Source organism: Topomyia yanbarensis, chromosome 2 (genome assembly GCF_030247195.1).
Source record: "Topomyia yanbarensis strain Yona2022 chromosome 2, ASM3024719v1, whole genome shotgun sequence".
Lineage (NCBI taxonomy): Eukaryota > Metazoa > Arthropoda > Insecta > Diptera > Culicidae > Topomyia > Topomyia yanbarensis.
Window position 1 is genome coordinate 416,372,866 of NC_080671.1, and position 19,119 is coordinate 416,391,984.

The 19,119-nt window shown below is 38.6% G+C and overlaps 1 protein-coding gene across 3 annotated transcripts in view; it reads right to left on the reverse strand.

The window, feature by feature from the left end:
- LOC131685171 (protein tramtrack, beta isoform) overlaps positions 1–19,119 on the reverse strand; it is a 108,952-nt gene that overhangs the window by 32,644 nt on the left and 57,189 nt on the right. For all 3 annotated transcript variants that reach the window (XM_058968695.1, XM_058968692.1, XM_058968693.1), the window contains exons 2-3: positions 10,592–10,882; positions 8,579–9,464 (exon numbers count right to left, since the gene is read on the reverse strand). In XM_058968695.1, coding sequence (XP_058824678.1) covers positions 8,579–9,464; positions 10,592–10,729 — 1,024 coding nt within the window. In that variant the 5' untranslated portion in view covers positions 10,730–10,882. The remainder of the gene's footprint in view (positions 1–8,578; positions 9,465–10,591; positions 10,883–19,119) is intronic.

Here is a 19,119-nt window from a genome sequence, read left to right on the forward strand (position 1 = left end):
TCGAAAGCCGTATGACAAATTTATGGTCATTTTTTTGTTAATAACGGTTTTAGGAACACCGTGTGGTGGAATTTCAAAACGTTTTATTTCTTTTACACGTATTGAAAACATAACATTTTTTCAATTTTCCCGAAAATATTTTTGAAAAATTTTTTGTTTTTGTTTTATTGTTACACGTCAATACCAACGACGCTTGATGAGCCCGGCGTTCCTTATATCGTCGCTGTTGTGCTATCTTATGACAAGCGCCATTTTGCACATTTCGAGAAAAACGATTTTTAAAGTTTGAGATTGAATATCTTTAAACTTGTAAATGGTATAACAATCCAAAGAAGACAATTGATGCTTCTATCTATTCTGCATTAATCTCTCAAATATTACGAAGATCGGTTGACTACATTGCGAGATTTTACTACGAATGTAAACAAAAGTCGCACTCACACGTGTCATAGGCGTGTATTGATGACAAAATTTATATGACGTGTCATAACCGTGCATGGAAATTTTTCCATAGAAAAAAATCATCAATTTTTAACTTTTATGCATATCTTTGCGTTCACATGGTCTATAAACAATCGGTGAAATGCATTTTGAAGGAAATGAGTCAGAGACTTTAGAAAAAATAGTTATTTTTGGTTACAGTGTTGCCAAATATCCTTTATTTCCAGATCAAAACTAAAACTGTGTTTTTCTCACAACTCGTGTGATTTTCTTTTGAAAACCTTTATGCCATTGCGTTCCTCAGACATTTTCACACATAAAAACATCTAAAACTTCAATATAACTTAAGCAAATCCCTAGATACAGTGATTTGAAGCAAAAAACTCACAATTTCTCATCACGTTTCTCGCTATACCTAAGTAACCAAGTAGAATTTCAAAATTCTGAAAACGCCACTTTGTAGAGATTTTTCAAACAAGTAATGTGGCATATCTAACTCAGTTTACTCCAAAATGGCGTTTGTCATAAGATAGCACAACAGCGACGATATGGAATTTTTCTTATGTTAGTTCATTTAGCTTTTTATGAACTGACATTTTTAATATCCGATGGAAATAGCAACTAAACAACGGAACAATTACCCAACAATAAGTCCGCGGAGAAGACAAATGTATGACAAGCCATTTGCAGCATCGTAGGAGACGATTTCATCGCGGTAGAACTAGTGTACTTTAATTTAACTGCATATCGAATCAAATAAACACATGTAAGTCTCACGCCTAATTTTTGTGCTATAAAAAATCAAATATTAAACTAATCTAATAAATTAGGTATGCAAGGTATTACTAATTACGTTTAAATGGGGCTTCACATTAATACTGATATAGTATAACAACGACACTGAATCAAGATGAAGGTGTTTCGTACTTTAAATCGTCGTTTTGTAAGTTATGTTATTTTTCCAACGGTACTTATGCTTTTGTGGACAGAGCTGTATTCAGTACATAAGACACAATATCTTAATCTATGATAAGACTGGCTGAGGTCCGTATGTATTTGTACGTCCACGAGGTGTTAGCTAAAACTTATTTGTTTTTTTTTTATTCGGACAATTCCGGTTCATCAGGACCCACCCCTACCCAAAAAATCTGCAAACTTTTTTTTTCACCTATTAAAAAGTATTCGTCATTTTTCTGTGTAAAGGTTATTGACATGTTGAGTTAATTTTTCTTCACCCGATAGCCATTTGTTACAGCCCGCTTTTGTTTTTAAAATTAAGTAGTCCAAATTCAAATTTCGAGTAGTTGTAGTAGTAGAGTGCGCATGTAGGATCAATTGTTTCAGTAGCCCACTTGGTGGACGAGACGGCTATTCTCTATCGTGTAGAAGACACACACCAATTCCAGATCGCGAAGCATTGATTACGTCTTATACAGGATCATAATGCGAACCACTATACAATCCAAACGATTTTGGCATATTTTTTGAACAGCCATCATAGTTAATGCATTTCTTCGATGATTGTGAGCGTCTGTGCATTTGTTCTGCTTTTCCATATAGTTCTTTCGCGAAATTCGTATTCCGGATTCCGGTAGAAGTCTGTTGTGGGTGCGGCTTAAATACTGGCTTCAAAGGTATATCTCCCACTAAGAAAAACTTCTAAATTGACACATGTAGTAATAGTTTATTTCTCGACAAACATATGATTACGGCTTAAAAGCCAACTGTCAAAATTCTCTTTGAAAAGAAATTCCGGACAAATCGTTACTCGCCAATCACAGATATTAGTAGTAAAAAAAAGAGAAAAGTCCGAAATTTCCTTTCAAAGAGAATTTTGACAGTTGGCTTTTAAGCCGTAATCATATATTTGTTGAGATTTTAGTAATTTCGCGATATGACGTGCAAAGGAACGGAACCATCTTCACGAGATTTCTCGGTTTCGCGGACGACATCTATATCATTAATCGCAGAGCAGTGCTAGAGGCATTTGTATCATTTGAAAGGGAGGCTATGAGAATCGAACTGACTTTAAATTCTGACCTGGAAGAGAGCGAAGTGGTCCGAGTGATGTTGACAGAAATCCACGTGGTACAGTACGAGGTTGTCAACGCATTCATATATCTTGGAACACTAGTGACATATGATAATAATGTTAGCTGTGATGTAAAAAGGGTGTTTACTGCTGCAAATAGGACTGTCTATGGTTTGCGTAAACAGCTAAAGCTCCGCAGCCTACATACGCGCACAAAACTTGCTCTATACAAAGCGCTGATACTCCCTGTTTCTGTGTACTGCCATGAGCGTTGAAAGAAGCAGGCTATCGAGTGCTCGGTGTGTTTGAGAGAAGACGTTCAATGTTCAGCACCAATTTAGGAAATGGAAAATGGTGTAGGCGTGTCAACCACGAGCTGTACCAAGAACACAAATGTACTGACCCCTGCTAAAGTTATGTTTAGGAAAGAAGAGATTGTTCAATTGTTCGATCACGACGATGATGTTGATGTCATGAAACCAAAATATTTTCAAAAATATTTTTCAATTGTTCCCCTCTGAGAAACAAAAAAATAAGATATTAACAAGTAACAGAATAAAAAAATTAAATTATCTACATACCAAGGTTCTTATCGCAATTTAATCAACTGTGTTTTCCTTATACAAAACACTGGATGGCTGATTTCATAGGGGGTTCCAGGCCGATTGACCGAATATCATTTGACCGAAATAGTGTTTAAGCCGAAACGATTATTCAGTCAAAGATCATATGGCCGGATGCCAACATTTTAATTTTTCATTATTTTGAATGTGTTGAATCGTTTCGTAACATGTTTGGTATCAGCGAACTAAAAACGAGTTGACGATTTGCCGCAAAATTCAACTTGGTCATGCGACACCTATGATTCAACTCGTAAACTGCCAAAGTGATGCTTTTTTTGTATCCGCAAGTGAGTCGTAGCTTCCAAAAAAAACTTAATTTTATTTAGTTTTATTTGCAATTATTCGGAGTTTTAACCATTCTATTTGGGTTACACATTACAGTGGTTATAAAAATACTTCATAAATAAATTTTCAACTGGAAGCCGAGACCCAATCAACACCAATGTTAAACTCCCTGATATATTTTTGAATTACGTAGAAGATTCTGTTGGACCTGCTGTGTATGATACAAAGCATATAATTTGCATAGGTTACACCATAATGTGGTTCGCATCGAAGACTACGTAGCAAAATCTCACCCTGGTAAGATGCCGCAGTAGATCAGATTTAGGATAACACATAGTACTTTTGAATGAGCCCTTTGCTGCTCATGGAAAGTAGGAACTGCTTGGTGCAAACATAGAGTGGTTCATCTGAACCTGTAACTATTTTTCTTAGTCACATATTTTACTTAGATCTTAACTAACAGAATATCTGTCTTGAAGAGATAACAAGCAAGCAAAAGGGGTTCTAATAACGGAGAAAGGCGCTCCATCGAGCGCACAAAAGTTACAGAGCTTTACTGTTCAAAAATACCAACTAGTCTTCTTCCCACTGGCACTGGGAATTCTGAATGAGCCCGACTTATGCTTGTCTCCCTTACTCCCAAGAATTTCTTAAATTGACACCATCTCAAAAAAGCATTGCTCGACTTAGTAGGAACGGGAACTAATGCTGCGGCGGCTGCGGTGCTCCACGAAGTACATTTGGGATCCGCGCACATGTAGCTCTGCGGATAATAGCAGAAACTATAATGTTTTAAACCATTTTCGCAAGATGTTTACTCACCATCTTACGTAATGTTAGTTTTCCTTCAACAAAGTAAGGGGTGATAGGTAACACGGTGGCCATTGACTTCCAGTGCTTTCACGTAAGTTCGAGTATTCGAAATGTGGAACATTTGCTGAAGATGACCTCGCAGTTTCGGTTTTTGGGAGTCACCTTTATCCACTTTGAGCATATCAGACACGCACTGCTGATAACATTCAACAAATTTGCCCAGACAAAAAGATTCATTTCACAGAACAACTCCAAACACGTGTTTATTTGTGACAACCCTAGAATCAGGATCCCCATCTATATGAATAACACTGGTCCACAACAAATTTTAACCAGGTCGCTTCAGCATTCGATGTGAACGTTTCTCGACAAACTCTGCGAATACGTTTTTTCAGACTTAAAAAGTCGATTAATTAACAACATTTGACCTTTTAATTCTATTTTAACTCTCCGGAAGTCGCGCAAATGGCCCACCGAACGAGCAGACGCTGGTGCGCTAAGACGATTTCACTAAATTTTCACAGCAGCGTGTACTCAGTGCACTAGCGTGACTTCCGGAAGGTTAATAATTGTATGACTTGTTTTTGTGTACGACTTGATTATTAAAAATAAGTTTAGTGTTAAGTAAGGCCAACATCATTGGGGCTTTGATATGTCTGTTGATGTGTAAAACAACAAATAAATATTCCAATTGTTGCTCGTGTTGGGACGTAGGCTCACTCTTCGGAAGAATCGTTAATCACTTATGTGGATCTTCTAACAAAAGAAATGGATTCCAACACCCTACCAACCGCCTTAGAACTTTTTTGCAAGAAATCGAGGAAGGTAGTTTGGATTTGCCCGGTGCAATGCAATGTCTTCTCGCCTCATTGACAGTCATATTAACCCTATACTGCTTATGTCTGTAGAGCACAATAACATAAATAGTTATTATTTTTGGTTTCAACAAGATTTATTTACAAAAAGCTGTCAACTTTCATTTGAGCACGCACAGTTGTTAATATTATCAGTAGAACTGAAATTATTGCAATTGAATTGCTTGGATTCCATTGAGGCAGTGCTGCCAAGGACAGTTTCAGTTAAAATTGAAAAATAAAGTTGAGATATAACTTCGCTGTCTAGCAATATTATTGAAAACTGTTAAAGCCTATTTAGACTGGCTTCGACTATCTTTTCCAGGCAACTGGAGTGTTGTAAATATTCCAGAAAAAATATATTGTATTGTATTGTGCATTGAAATGTAAAAATTGAGCAGCTTGTAGCACTGCGAAAGAAGCACATATCATATCAACACAGCTTTTTCATGTTTTATGACCTCAACAGTTCTAAGGAAAAATATTCTTGGGAACTTTATATGCCGTAGAAAACAGTTGACCAAGAAAGGGTTAAAACGGATGAGGAATTCATGATGATACTAATCACTATTAGTGCTCAAATAAAAGGTAATAGTCCCAGCTATCAACCTCAATTTTTGCAAAAGCCAAATGTTATAGTTGTTAAAAAGCGTTGTTGTTTATAAGCAAAATGGGCATGAAGGGGTAAGATTTTTATATATTATATCTAGTCCAATGTCCACGCGAGAAGATTAGAATTAAGTTGAAGATGTCATTTGACAAAATTGTCAAGGGGGAAAACATCTCCGAAGCGTAACAGGCTTCATCCAGGGGAACAGGACTTCCTCCATTAGTGTTCTGAATTGCAGATCGTTTGCAACAAATGCTTGGTCGTGAGATGACGACAGTCCTCAGTTTTCTTCATTATGATCAACTAAAGCCAGTGGTCTACAATCACCGTACGGATCAGCACCTGAACCGCAAGCACGATGCGACTCCACGTAATGTTAGTACAGGAGATAAATTCTATACCGAGAACCACAATTTTCGGCAGAATCATTCCAAACAAAATTTCAACACTGTTCTAAATTATACCAAATATCCGTTAATGCAAATGACCACTTTCCTGAAAATGCCAAATGGGTAGTTACGTTCGATATCGTGTCCATAACTTCAATTTTTAAGATTTCGATGGCAAATAATAGAATTTTTCACCACACAATACCTGTTTAGGAATTTATTAGGAAACACGTGCCTGTATGACAAACGAGTGAGGAATTAAAGGCACAACTTCAAATGTTAGAATTATTCAGCTTCAGAAATTAATGGTTTTGGACCACGAAATCGAAATTTAAAAAAAAAAATTATTGCACGAAACCGACAGTATGTTTTGTTACCTTAAATTCGCAATTGAGGACTGATTTAGTCTATTAAAAAGTTGTGAATCTTAACTGCCATCCCCATCTGATTTCAAAAAATATTGCGATGCTATTGGCGATTTGCGGCAAAACCAAAATTAGTCATGCGACACCTATGATTCAGCTCATGAACTGGCAAAGTGATACAGTTTGCTTTTTTTCACCCGTAAGTGAGTCGTAGCTTACAACAAAATCTTCATTATCTTCTCGGAAAAAGCTTACCACTGCCAAAATATGAATGAAACGAGTAAGAAATTTAGTTTTATTTGCAATTATTCTGAAATTACAGCCATTTGCAACTATTTCACTCATACATTTCTTCGAAATGTAATCGGGGTATTATTGTGGTTATAAAAAATCGTTCCATAAATAAAGTTCCAACTCGAAACCGAGGAAACCGAGACCCAATCAGTACCAATGTCAAACTCCTTCATATTTTGAACTACGTAGAAGATTCAGTGAAGACTATCGGAGAGAAGGATCGGCTGTGCATCATACAAAGCTGACACTTTCCTATTAGCCGGATATATTCTTTCCTCGCCCGATCTGGAGAGTTTCATGAATTTACACCATCTCATGAAGGTTTAGCTTAACTTAGGACGAACGGGAAATGCTGTTGCGGCGGCTACGGTACTCAACAAATTACATTTCGAAACAGCGCGCATATAGCTCTGCGAATAATAATAGAAACCACTATGTTTTACACTCTTTTCGCAAGATGTTTACTCATCATCTTATAAAATGATGGTTTTCCTTCATTTTCATAAACAATTATCAACAAATTGATCGGTAATTTGGTGTTTAAAAGTCATTTTTTACCAATGTTTACAGAAAATATATGCACTATGACAGAACAGAATAGAATCAGCAACACTTTCCTTCCAGCGCTATCTGCGAGCGGTTTCAACGTAGAATCGCCAATAAAGAAATTTGTTAAACTTCTTCCTATCATTGAAACATTTTTTTCATCTTCCAATCATCAGCCTGCAGTATTCCCTTAAGGTTGCACAGAGAATGCGCAAAATTCGCAAACGAAAAAAGCAGTTTTTTCCACACCGTATGTCAGATCTTCATAAAAATCAATCAGCAGTACTGTAACAACATTCTACATACGCTGATTGATTTTTATGAAGATCTGACATACGGTGTGGAAAAAAAACTGCTTTTTTCGTTTGCGAATTTTGCGCATTCTCTGTGCAACCTTAAACTCAAACCTCCCTTCCATCTGGTTGGCTGCAGGCAATCTGCACCTTGAGTGATTCCCTATTCTAATGACCTACGAGATCCCTCACCTACACGGGAGGGGGAATACCCGCCCATTCATTGAACCCTTTCCTTCCCGGATGGGAATTACCGACCCAATCCGCATCCAAAACCACAAACCAAAACAAGACAAAATAAAAAGCAAAGATCGAACATTCAAAAATATTTCTTCCGAATTCAACTCTGTGCTGATCGTCATGATCGACCAGTTCATCGATTCTATCAAAAAAAACTTTAATTTTCGACTGCTGCGGCGCTTGGGAAGCCGGAAACTCACCTCCGTTGAGTTTTCTTTTTCTGTTTGTTTCCGTTGCTGTCTTCGGACACTTTTGGGAACCAACGTACGCTAGCTAGACAACCTACTGCAAAAGTTGGCAAGTTGGCATCGGAGCGATAGATTTTACCCGGCACACGCACACAAAACGAGATCGCGCGACGATTTCGATTTCCGATCAATTCCGCTTGGTTTTTTTTTGTATTTATTCATTTAATGCTCGTTCCGAGAAACAATCCCTTTTAGCTTTTCCGGAATAAAGAGATGCCGGTGAGTGAAAACAAGGTTATATTGTCTATTGACTGTTGCATGTATAATAGGTATAGGATAGCTATCAGGTGGGACAGATTAATTTTCCTGGGGGCCCGGAATTAATGAGGTAAAGGGAAACTTACAACAATATGAATACTATAATAGGAGTGAAAACACAGAATGATCATGATGGTGTTAACTTAATGAGTGGGGAAATTTTTTTCTATAGTCTCTAGCAGATTACAATCGAGTAACGGTGAATTGGAAATAGAAATAGAAAAGAATGAGCGAATGAGAAGGAATGGAACAGGAAAGAACAAGTGAACAAACTTTCGGGCACATACCTGACATGCTGTTTTCATTCTTGAGACTACTGGCCGAACTCTTCACATTGCTGGTAGAGTTGGTAGTGGCGTTGGTGTTGGAGGCATTCTTCGCGCTAGTTGCCGTCGTGTGACCGGAAGGGGCGGGATTGCTACTGGCGTTTTTGCTGATGCTATTGTTGTTGTTGTTATTCACGGCCGGTGGGCTGCACTCTACATCCATCGAGTCATCTGGGGCTGGGTCTTCCGATCGGCTTATGACATTGTCATCACCCGAGTTGGACTGCGCATCGGCTTCCACTTTGGCTTCGACCACGTCCGGAGAACCCCGCACGACGCTGTCACTTTCGTAGCCATCGTACTCTCCGTCACCACCGGTGTCACTACCGGATAACTTTCGCGGCCGGCCGCGTTTTCGCTTCTGTTGTGACAGAGCCGAACCAAGCAACGGATTCGTCAGCAGCATACTTTGGCCGGATTTTTGCTTTTGCTGGTGCAACTGCTGTGACTGTTGCAGTGCTGCCAGCTGTGTGTTGCGTGAGGCCGCAGCTACTAGCTGCTGCTGCAGCTGATTCGTCTGATGGGGTTGATTCTGGTTGATGTTGGTGGGGGTGGTGGTGGAGGCAGTAGTTGTGGTAGTTCCGCAACCACCACCGGTCAACGATGCCGTCGGGGGAGGAGGTTTGTCATCGTTCACTTCCGTGAGACCCTTTATCCGTAGACTTTCCGCCACACGCAAAAACGCCGCCAGGCGATCCTGATCGACCGAAACCTCACCCCGGTACATAAAGTCCAGCAGACATTTCATGTCGTTGTACGGCACATCCTTCAGAATGACGATCGGATGTTTCTCCGGGTGGTTGACGAAAATCGCCTGGAAGTACGGACTGCAGGCCGACAGGACCATCTGGAAGGAAATGGGAAATGAGTGTTTTAGTTAACGTATAGGGAAAAATGATTCATCGAAATATTAACCGGGACGTGGTTTTTATTAGATTTTTTTTTGTTTGTTGCATGAGCAGAAGGAAGTGTAGGAGTATTGGAATTTAAATTCAAATTGCTGAGTAAAAACTACTAAAAACACAACTTTTGCCCAATTGATAGTGAGTTATGATAGAAAATGTGATGTAGTAATGTATCACAATTTTTATGAGAAGGAAAAAAACTTTTTGACGGAACTATGTGTTCTCTGTGGTCATCACAAGAACTTTGGTATGTTTTCATTAGAAAATACAATTTAAGCGCGATTCAGACGATACATCAGCGTCCGTCAACGTCAACGGAACGTCACCGTTCCGTCAGGATAAGTTAAATACTTTTCTCTTGCGTCCGTTCACACATGCCGTACGTCAAAACGTTCCGTGCCGTTGATGTTGTGTGTGAATGCCTCCATTTAACTGCATGTAACTTATCCTGACGGAACGGTGACGTTCCGTTGACGTTGACGGAAGCTGATGTATCGTCTGAATCGTCCTTTAAGCAAACCGAAAGATTTGTTTTCGATGACTTCCCCTCGTACGATTTAGACACTTCAGAACAAAAGCAGAAACGTCGTACAATCGTCCTATCGCGCGCGGTTGTTGTCCTGTTTGGGTCGCTTATCTCGCGGCAACGGTTTGTGCTTATCACACTCAAGCCTTGCACAAGCAAAGCCAGCGACAGAAGATAACTTCGAAAAGGCACCCAAGTGGCCCGACGCCGACTGATAACGCAGTGCGTTTCGTGACTATAGAAGTCCTTTTGCTCCTCTTTCACTCTCTCTCTCTCTCTCCCCCTATCTCTATCTTTCTCTCGTATACTCGCGTTCCAATTCCAATCTGTTGCGGTCTTATCTCTCGCGTGGCTATTTTCTCTTATCAGAAGAATTGATTTTCTCCTGCTTCTAAAATATGCTGTGCCGCGAGGAGTCCGTGCTCTAGTCATGTGATACAGGCTCGCCGCGTTTCGGTTTGGGATTTTGTGAACCACAGTTGATAAGACTATGTACCCTCGCGGCAGGAATCCGGTATATGTAGTAGTAAACTAGTAACTCACCTTGTGGGCTTTCAGGAACTGTCCTTCAACGACCAGCGTGACATCGATGAATGTTCCCGCGTGCAGCAACTGATCGAACACTGACAGCAGATTGGTCTGGTGATTGTTCCACCGCAGGCAGAATCTTTGGGACGACATGGTTTGACGATTGCCAGGTGTATAGTACGTTTGTTTTTATTGCGACGTCGACGCCGACGTCCTTCGCGCTATGACTAAGATTTTTCTTTGCGTTCCCACACCACAGCAGGTGAATCGAAACGTTTCAGTCGAGTTTAGAGCTGGAGTCCTCTCCTGTGAATAGAAGCAATGAGAAGAAGAAAAAAACATATTAGTTGTTGCGTAATTTCTCTCCGAGTTGGAATCATCCTACGACTATTTAATAGGAGCTTGTTAAAAATTCCCTTCGAAACCAGTCTCGCGGAATGAACAGCGCATACACATGTGCTCGTTGGGGGAATACACCCACTTGTTATCTCGCTGGCTTTGTGCTGTTGACTACCACACCGAGCGACCCATTCATCCATCCATCTATCCATCCGCCCATCGCGTGTCAGGGCCGCGGGCTTCCTATACGTATTAAATAAGACGCGCATTCTAATGATATGCAAGCGAAGGTAGAGGTAGTCGGTGCTGCTCGGTGACAAAAATGATGTGAAGCGAGGAAGCAAGGTGGCATGGGAAAGACCAGAACCACGCACACGTCTTCGGGGAAGGTTACGACCTACAGAACTAACCACTGCCGTTGGTGACAAGTTACAGCGATCGTTAGAACTATAGGACAAAAAAGGTTCCATTCGATACGTTGTTGCGGTTTATGATGTTGTGTGACTCACTGCTTTGAACAATTTTCTGAGAAGTTTTATCATCAAAATTGTAGTGGGGCCATTTTTTGCAGGCGAAAGAATGCGAAGAACTTTCAGTGAAGTTATGTTATTCTACATTCTAACGACGCTAAATCTCTCAAGAAGGATTCGACATTGCATTTTTTGTTTACCATTCAGTGTCATTCCAATCGAGCACAAGACCTGTCAAATACACTCAAGTTTTTTTTTACGCGGTTTTTTTTTGCGCGGTATTTTTTACGCGGTTTTTTTTTACGTGGATTTTGAAATTTACGCGGTTTTCATTTACGCGGTCTGTATCCCCCGCGTAAAAAAAAACCTGAGTGTACTATCCAATCGAAGAAAATCTCTTCGAATCCTGCTTAAACGAAGCTTTCGCATTCGATTGAAATGGAATTGGCAGATAAAAGATTAGAATGTTAAGTCAATATACCAGAGATTCAGCTTCTTTGCTACACAGAAAATTGAAGCAACAGCAAAGAATAGGTTCTATCAAATAAAATTTAGATATTTTCGAGTTTTGCTAACTCATTCACACTGATTAGTGTTGTATTTTTTTGTTTTTCAAGAGCTGTCCTCCTACTGGAGCTGTAGAGCTAGTCTAGGAAAGGCACCCCGTTAGAATCACTTACTACAATTGCAGACAAAACGGGACATGTCATCCACTAAAACACTGCTTAAAAGGTGATTCTCATTCAAATGAACAAAAAATTGGAAGTTTTTGGTGGGCCAATGAAAAAACATAGATGGAGCAGCTTTAGGATTCAAAAAGCTTATATTTTTGTCTTCGTTTACAACTTTTTGAAGACAAAAAAACAAGATGGTGCCCGTGGTGAAATTCTGTCTAAGGTTAGATGCGCGTGGAATTCCAAATCTGCGTACAGTCAGCTGCCTGGATAATAAGGATCTAAAGTAAACAAAATCACTGTTGGGAAATTATCAAAAAATCAAAAATCGATAGCGCATAAAATTACTACTGATTCCCTTACTCGGTATTTATTATTAGCAAAATCACGGTTGAGTTTAGCAATACAATGGAAATGTGAAATCCATTACGCCTTCTTCGATCTCATCATCGTGATAAGTTTTTCTTTCACACGTACTCATAAAATCATCTAAAGAGAAAATCAATCTCACCAATTATCAATGATGTGTGATATTGATTATTTTATTATGCGCATAAACTGCGATTGAACAACTACATAAAGGGAAATACGGGAAGTTAATTAGGGCCCAACACATTTGTTTAGGGGAAAAATGTTCTCGTATTCAGCGAACCAAAATATTAATTTAATGTTATAGTACAAATAGTACATGTCCCTATACTATTAAACATGTTTGAGTGTTAGGATTTTAGTTGACCAACAGCTCAACAGGGCTTGGATCGTGATCACCGAAGCCGCCAAAACAAAAGAAACCCGGAAACTTCACACGGTTTCTCTGCTGTTAGGGAGTTTGAGTGAGTGTAGCACCGACTACACCAGTGTAGTGCATTGTCAAAAACGAAAATGCCATTAGCTGTGCGTTCTACTAATAGAGCCTACAAAATATGATGAGAGCGTTTAGCCAGCGACAGATCATCCAACGCTGAGAAAAATTGTTCACGATTTTTTAATAAAATTTCTTCTACTCAAATGTGTAGCAATCACGTGATGATTTTATTTTGGTTACTGTTGCGTGAGCAATAATGGGTGACAACGGGCACATAAAATTGAAAACGAGAATACTAGATCAACATCACTCTCTGTATATTAAGTTATAAGGCTTGTGATGTCAGGTGGTAATAATGAAAACGATTATCATCGATGATTTTTTTCTACGGTGATCATTGATTTTTAATTTTTTGATTATGATTATGACAACACTGAACAAAATATATTGGAGGAATGACCTAAGAACGGGCAAAAAATTTTAAATTTGACGGAATGGTGCGATCTCAAACTTTGAGATCGATTTTTAGCCCTTTTTCCTACTTTAAGGCCTCTCTGAAAATAGTGAATACCAAGAATTTGGACATATAACATGTTATTTCTCCAATGAACAAGGTTTTTTTCGAGAGGTCAAACGATGACGTCTTTGAATCAGGCACGTAGCCAGAGGGGGGGGGGGGCTAGGGGGCTAAAGCCCCCCCCGAAATTTTTCAAAAATAAATTTAAAAAGCCGGTGACTTTTAACAAAACTTGTTGCTTATTTGGTTTGAACAAATTATTGAGAAAAAGTTAAAGAAGGCTATTTCTAACCACCGAAGGCAATGGTCACGAAATTCAGTGTGCTTTATGCTTTTGCTCGAGCCAGTGCGAGGCGAACAACAAAAAAGTAACTTTTATATTGTGTGCCTTGTCTGAAGAATACAAGAGACTGTTACTTTAATTGTAGCTGTAATAATCTGTCGAGATTAGTGATTATCAGAAGCAAGAATTGGTGCTCCAGCCAAATGCGGTGATTATAAAATTATTGATCATTCGCATCCTGAAGGTGTAAATAGAGATTAGACTTTCGGAAACCGGCTCTATCCAGTTCTACCATGGCAGGCATTTAGCGCTCAACAAATTAGTGCAGACGAAACCATTCATTTCGCACAACTTAAAGCACAAGGTTGTGTGTGACAATGCTTAATTAAGATCCTTCTGTATATGGACTATGAGAAAATGAATGTTCCGCTACAAGATCGGATACCGCTTACTCGCAGATTAATGTCACATTTGGGAGAAATGGAATCTATTTGGAAGGGCAATTATTGAGGGCAAAAAGCAAGGAAGATATTCGCGAACATAAAGGCAGCAACTACGATGATGACACGGAAATGTACAATAGCGAGATAGAAATGAACTACTCCCCCCAAGACATAGTTGGTGAGGAAAAAAATATTTCCTCGCCTCGTAAACAGGTTTCCACGTGCAATGGCTAAGCGCTTGCGCGAGATCTGTAGGACAACCACATAAACTCGTTATATTATTTTTATTGTTTACATAAGGAAATATATAAAAGACCCACGACCCAGTTTGTTATTTACACTCTGTTCTCTGTACACTACTCTGCGCTACACAAAAAGTATTTCAATTTATCTGAGAACGATTGAGCCGAGAATAGAATTTTCATTTCGCGTCATTTTAACGCAATGCCATTTTTATTAACGCTTCATTTCATTGTTACGAGTAATTCGTTCCGTACTAATACACTGTTAATCCGTAAATCCGTGATATCTTCGACAAACGTGCAAAAAAAATTCTTTTAAAAGTGGACCGGGCAAAAAGTGGTAAAATAATAGGCAATCACGAAGAGGGACTAAAATGTTGGGACTGATTGAATCTATAAGTCAATAAGTTGGGATAACAGTTTCGATTTCATGTCTTAAGTATGTGACAGTCTTTCGTTCCGTTTTTGCTCGTCATGGAATAAAATGAGAGAGATAATCTTAAATAAGAGAGCAAAGAGAGGAAAAAATCAACCAATCTAAATCGACTCAAGATCACTCTTCTATCTTTACTATACACTCAACACGAGTTCTTTTCGAATTGCGCTCTGATCTTCTCATTTCGTCTTCGTTGCGTTAGGTGCAACAACTTTAATTGAAACTTTTTCCCAAATAGTGATAAAATAAACATGTAATCAGACAAACATTACAACTTTCTTCAAGAAATCATACATCTCTTCCAATCTTGATGATGATTGAAAAAAATCAAGAGCTAATTATTTTTATTCACAAACAAACCTATTACTAAACAGATTAGTGTTCATATTTGTTTAATGAATTGGCAAAGAGTTTTGCAAAAGTTTTACAGGAAACGGATAATTTGCTGTAATTTAAAACAGACAACTCTAAAAGAAAGCCTCGGCAAATTAGGTGCAAGTGCGATGTGTTCTCTTCCATGTGTCGGAAGCAAGTGATGCTGAAATTATTATCTATGTTTATAGTCTCTAGTTATTTTGGTGGTGTCATCAATGTTATATTTACCAAATTTTATGTAAATTAGAAGCATTGAGTAATCAGTGCTAAGTAATTTTCTTTCGATTTGTGAATAGATTCTGAGCAGTTTCGCTCAGTAGATTAAATTCTGGGTAGTGTCCATTAGTAGATTAAATCATTGAAATATATATTTGACATTGTCCAAAACCCCACGAATTCTGAAATAAAACCTTCAAATAAATAAATAAAACTAAAATGTTCAAATATAATATTTACTTAATCTAGGTAATCTTCTCAAGTTACAACGGTTTTGCAAGATTGTCAAAAGTCAATAGAGCTAAGGCATTCTTGCTTTGTAGTGAAATCAGTAGTTTTTGCACTCACTTTACATTTTGACTTTTACTATAGTTTTAGGGATCTAGGAAAATCAGTCTACGATATTTTTAATTCATAAGTACAATGATATAAAAAGTACCTAAAAAGAATCAACTTAAATAGATAAAAAGATAGTTATTCTGAGTTGCCTGATAATGTTGTCGAAGATAGTCTTTAACCCATTACCTATGAGAGTCAAATGAAAAAACATGTGTTTTTTTCAGGATTGTTTTGATTACGACATGATCAGTATCATTTAAATTGAAAATTTCATAAAGTCGAGTTAACGCAAACTTCGGATGAAGTCAAAGAGCTAGTAATAGTAGAAAGAAACCTGATCATGAAAATAGGAGTTGAACCTATTTTCTGCATCTACAAATCGCCTGCCTTATCAGAAGATTTGAAGCAAATTTCGACATTCACTTTGTTCGGACATTCTTTGCAACGGTAAACTTTGATTTCACACTGATATATTCCTATTCATGGGGACAACCTTGACGTTGGTTTCGTTCTTCTGATTAGCAAATGCGTGTAAAGTTTCGTGAGACGGGTTTTTGGATATTTTTCTACTCATTCCAATTTAGCGTCTTCTACAAATTGTAAAGGTGTATCGAATGTGTAGCATTTTCAAGCAGCGTAGCATTTTCAAGCAGCCCTTAATACTTTGAGCTCTTGACTATTCATTTTTGTAACTAGAGAAATTTCTAACTTGTAAATCAAAAATAATCAAATTTAATTCGTCGATGCACTATAGCCTTTCTTGTAACAGGCAACATATTATTAGGGTTTTTAGTGTCTATTGTCTTATTTTTGGAATTTTTTTCACTAAGAACTTTTCATAATTACGTTCAGTTTCCAGTGATTGTTTCAAGTCATCAGAATTAATACATTTATGCAATAATTTTTAAGCCCCTCCCGAAACAAAATCCTGGCTACGGGCCTGCTTTGAATATAACCGTTTTCAAATGAGATTGAACGCAGTTTTTAAAAATCATGTTCTGAGATAAACGCGTTTAAAGTTTTTAGAACACTTTCGAAGAATTATTGGTGGTAGAATGTCAATATTTTGTACTTTGGACATCGCTGATTACGAATTTGAAGTCAGTTTTTCGAATTCAAAATGACCGAACCAATATGGCGGACCCCCACAAAAATTAAGTGGTATTTTAGCCAAAGTCGAGAAAAAAGATTTTGTGATTCACAAACACGAATTTGAGTTAATATGCATCAAAATCAAAAAAAAAATAAAAATGGCCATTCCAATGTGTCTAACATTTTTGATAGTTTTTTTTTCGTTTTTCGCCATTTTCTGTGATTATTCGATCTTAGTCGGCGATGGCTGGTTCGTATAATAGTACTCCACCCCAAATCATACGCAAATAAAATACAAACGCTCGCGCGAGCAACCCGTGGAAATACAATCACTCGAATCTCGATCACCCTCTCATAGCTACGATCTCTCAAATATCAAAACACTGCCGTGATTAAGTGAACGTTTTAGAACTTATAAACTTAGAAAAGCGCTGACAAGCGCATAATTACAGACACCTGTGTTCGCGCGATCATGAATCGGTAACCTCCGGAAGTCCCTATCCTTGTTCGTAGCGCCTATGGGTATGAGCGTCATGTTTTTTTCTTTTATTAGATTGGGCCAACTGAAGGCCTTCAGTTAACCAATTCTAATAAAATAAAAAAAATAGCACTCATATCCACTAGACCACTAATTCTCAACCTGGGGTCTACGAACTCCTAGGCGATCGAAAAGTCGTTGCGGTGGAGCACAAAGAAAAAATATTTTTCTAGCGCATAATGAAATTTGAAATCTTGTTTCCTAACAAACTGAAAAAAACATATTGATAGCATTCAAAATCGATGTTTATCTGTGGGGGTCCGCAGCAACCCATGGTGATTTCCAACGGGTCCGTGGTACGAAAAAGGTTGAGAACCGCTGCACTAGACAACACGTTTCATGGCGACATGACCGGGAACTCACTCTGTTCTAGCATCTAAACCGTTAACTAAAAATTAAATATCATTCACGGTCCACGCGATCATCTACGAAGACACGCGAATATGCGAGTGGCTACACGGTTAATCGAATTTATACACACGTTACAACATGCTAGCACACGCAACATACAAACGCCCTTGCGATCTAACACGTTAGCATAAAAACGCTCGAGTCCTTCACGATGATACATAAAGATGAACATGCAATCGCGACGGTCTACGTACAACTACGCTCAAGATTTCGCAAAAACAAAGCGCCCCGATTAGTGAACGCTATAGCACTTGTAATCAGACAACACGTTTCATGGCGACATGACCGGGAACTCACTCTGTTCTAGCATCTAAACCGTTAACTAAAAATTAAATATCATTCACGGTCCACGCGATCATCTACGAAGACACGCGAATATGCGAGTGGCTACACGGTTAATCGAATTTATACACACGTTACAACATGCTAGCACACGCAATATACAAACGCCCTTGCGATTTAACACGTTAAACGCTCGAGTCCTTCACGATGATACATAAAGATGAACATGCAATCGCGACAGTCTACGTACAACTACGCTCAAGATTTCGCAAAAACCAAGCGCCCCGATTAGTGAACGCTATAGCACTTGTAATCTGATTAACGCGATCTTAAGCGGGTACATATAAACGCTCATTCCCACACGATCGTGAAGTCTCTACGCCCGCGTATCTGAACCATACAACCAATATCACAATCAGATCCATTGACCTTAAGCAGTGTTTTAGCGGGTAAAGTTTCCCGTCTTGTATGCAATTGTAATGAGTTGTTCTGACTGTGAGCCCTTCCGAGAACCAAGCTCTACAGCTCCAGTAGGATAACTCTAACGAATACTAAAAATAATAGGAAGACATACAAGTGGTTGTGAAATGGTTCGCCTGACACTGCAAGACGTGTGGGTTGGTTTAGCGAACATTGTGCTGTCATTGAAACCAGCTAAATGCGATAGCTTGATTGATAAGCGTGTCATTCCTATAGTCTATAAATTTACAAAAGATTTGCGGGTAATGCTTGGAACCATACGGGGGTGATATATTCACATATTCCAGTTTTAAAAAAGATACTCTCAAAAGATCAAGCAACTGTACAGCACAACGGACGTAATTACATTTAACTTCTCGTTTTATCTACCAGGACGAAATTTTGGACTGGGATCCCTATAGTGGTAGCTCGAATAGTCCATCCATTATCGAGCCATCGGTATTGATGTTGTATTGGTTCTCATCGTTCAAATATTTTTTCTAAAAATAACGAACAGGTTACGACGTTATATCCGTTTTTCAAATCCGCTTCTTCGTTTGTGGTACTATTTATTGATTTGGATGTAGTAGATGAAGTCTCCACACACTGAATTACATGGTGA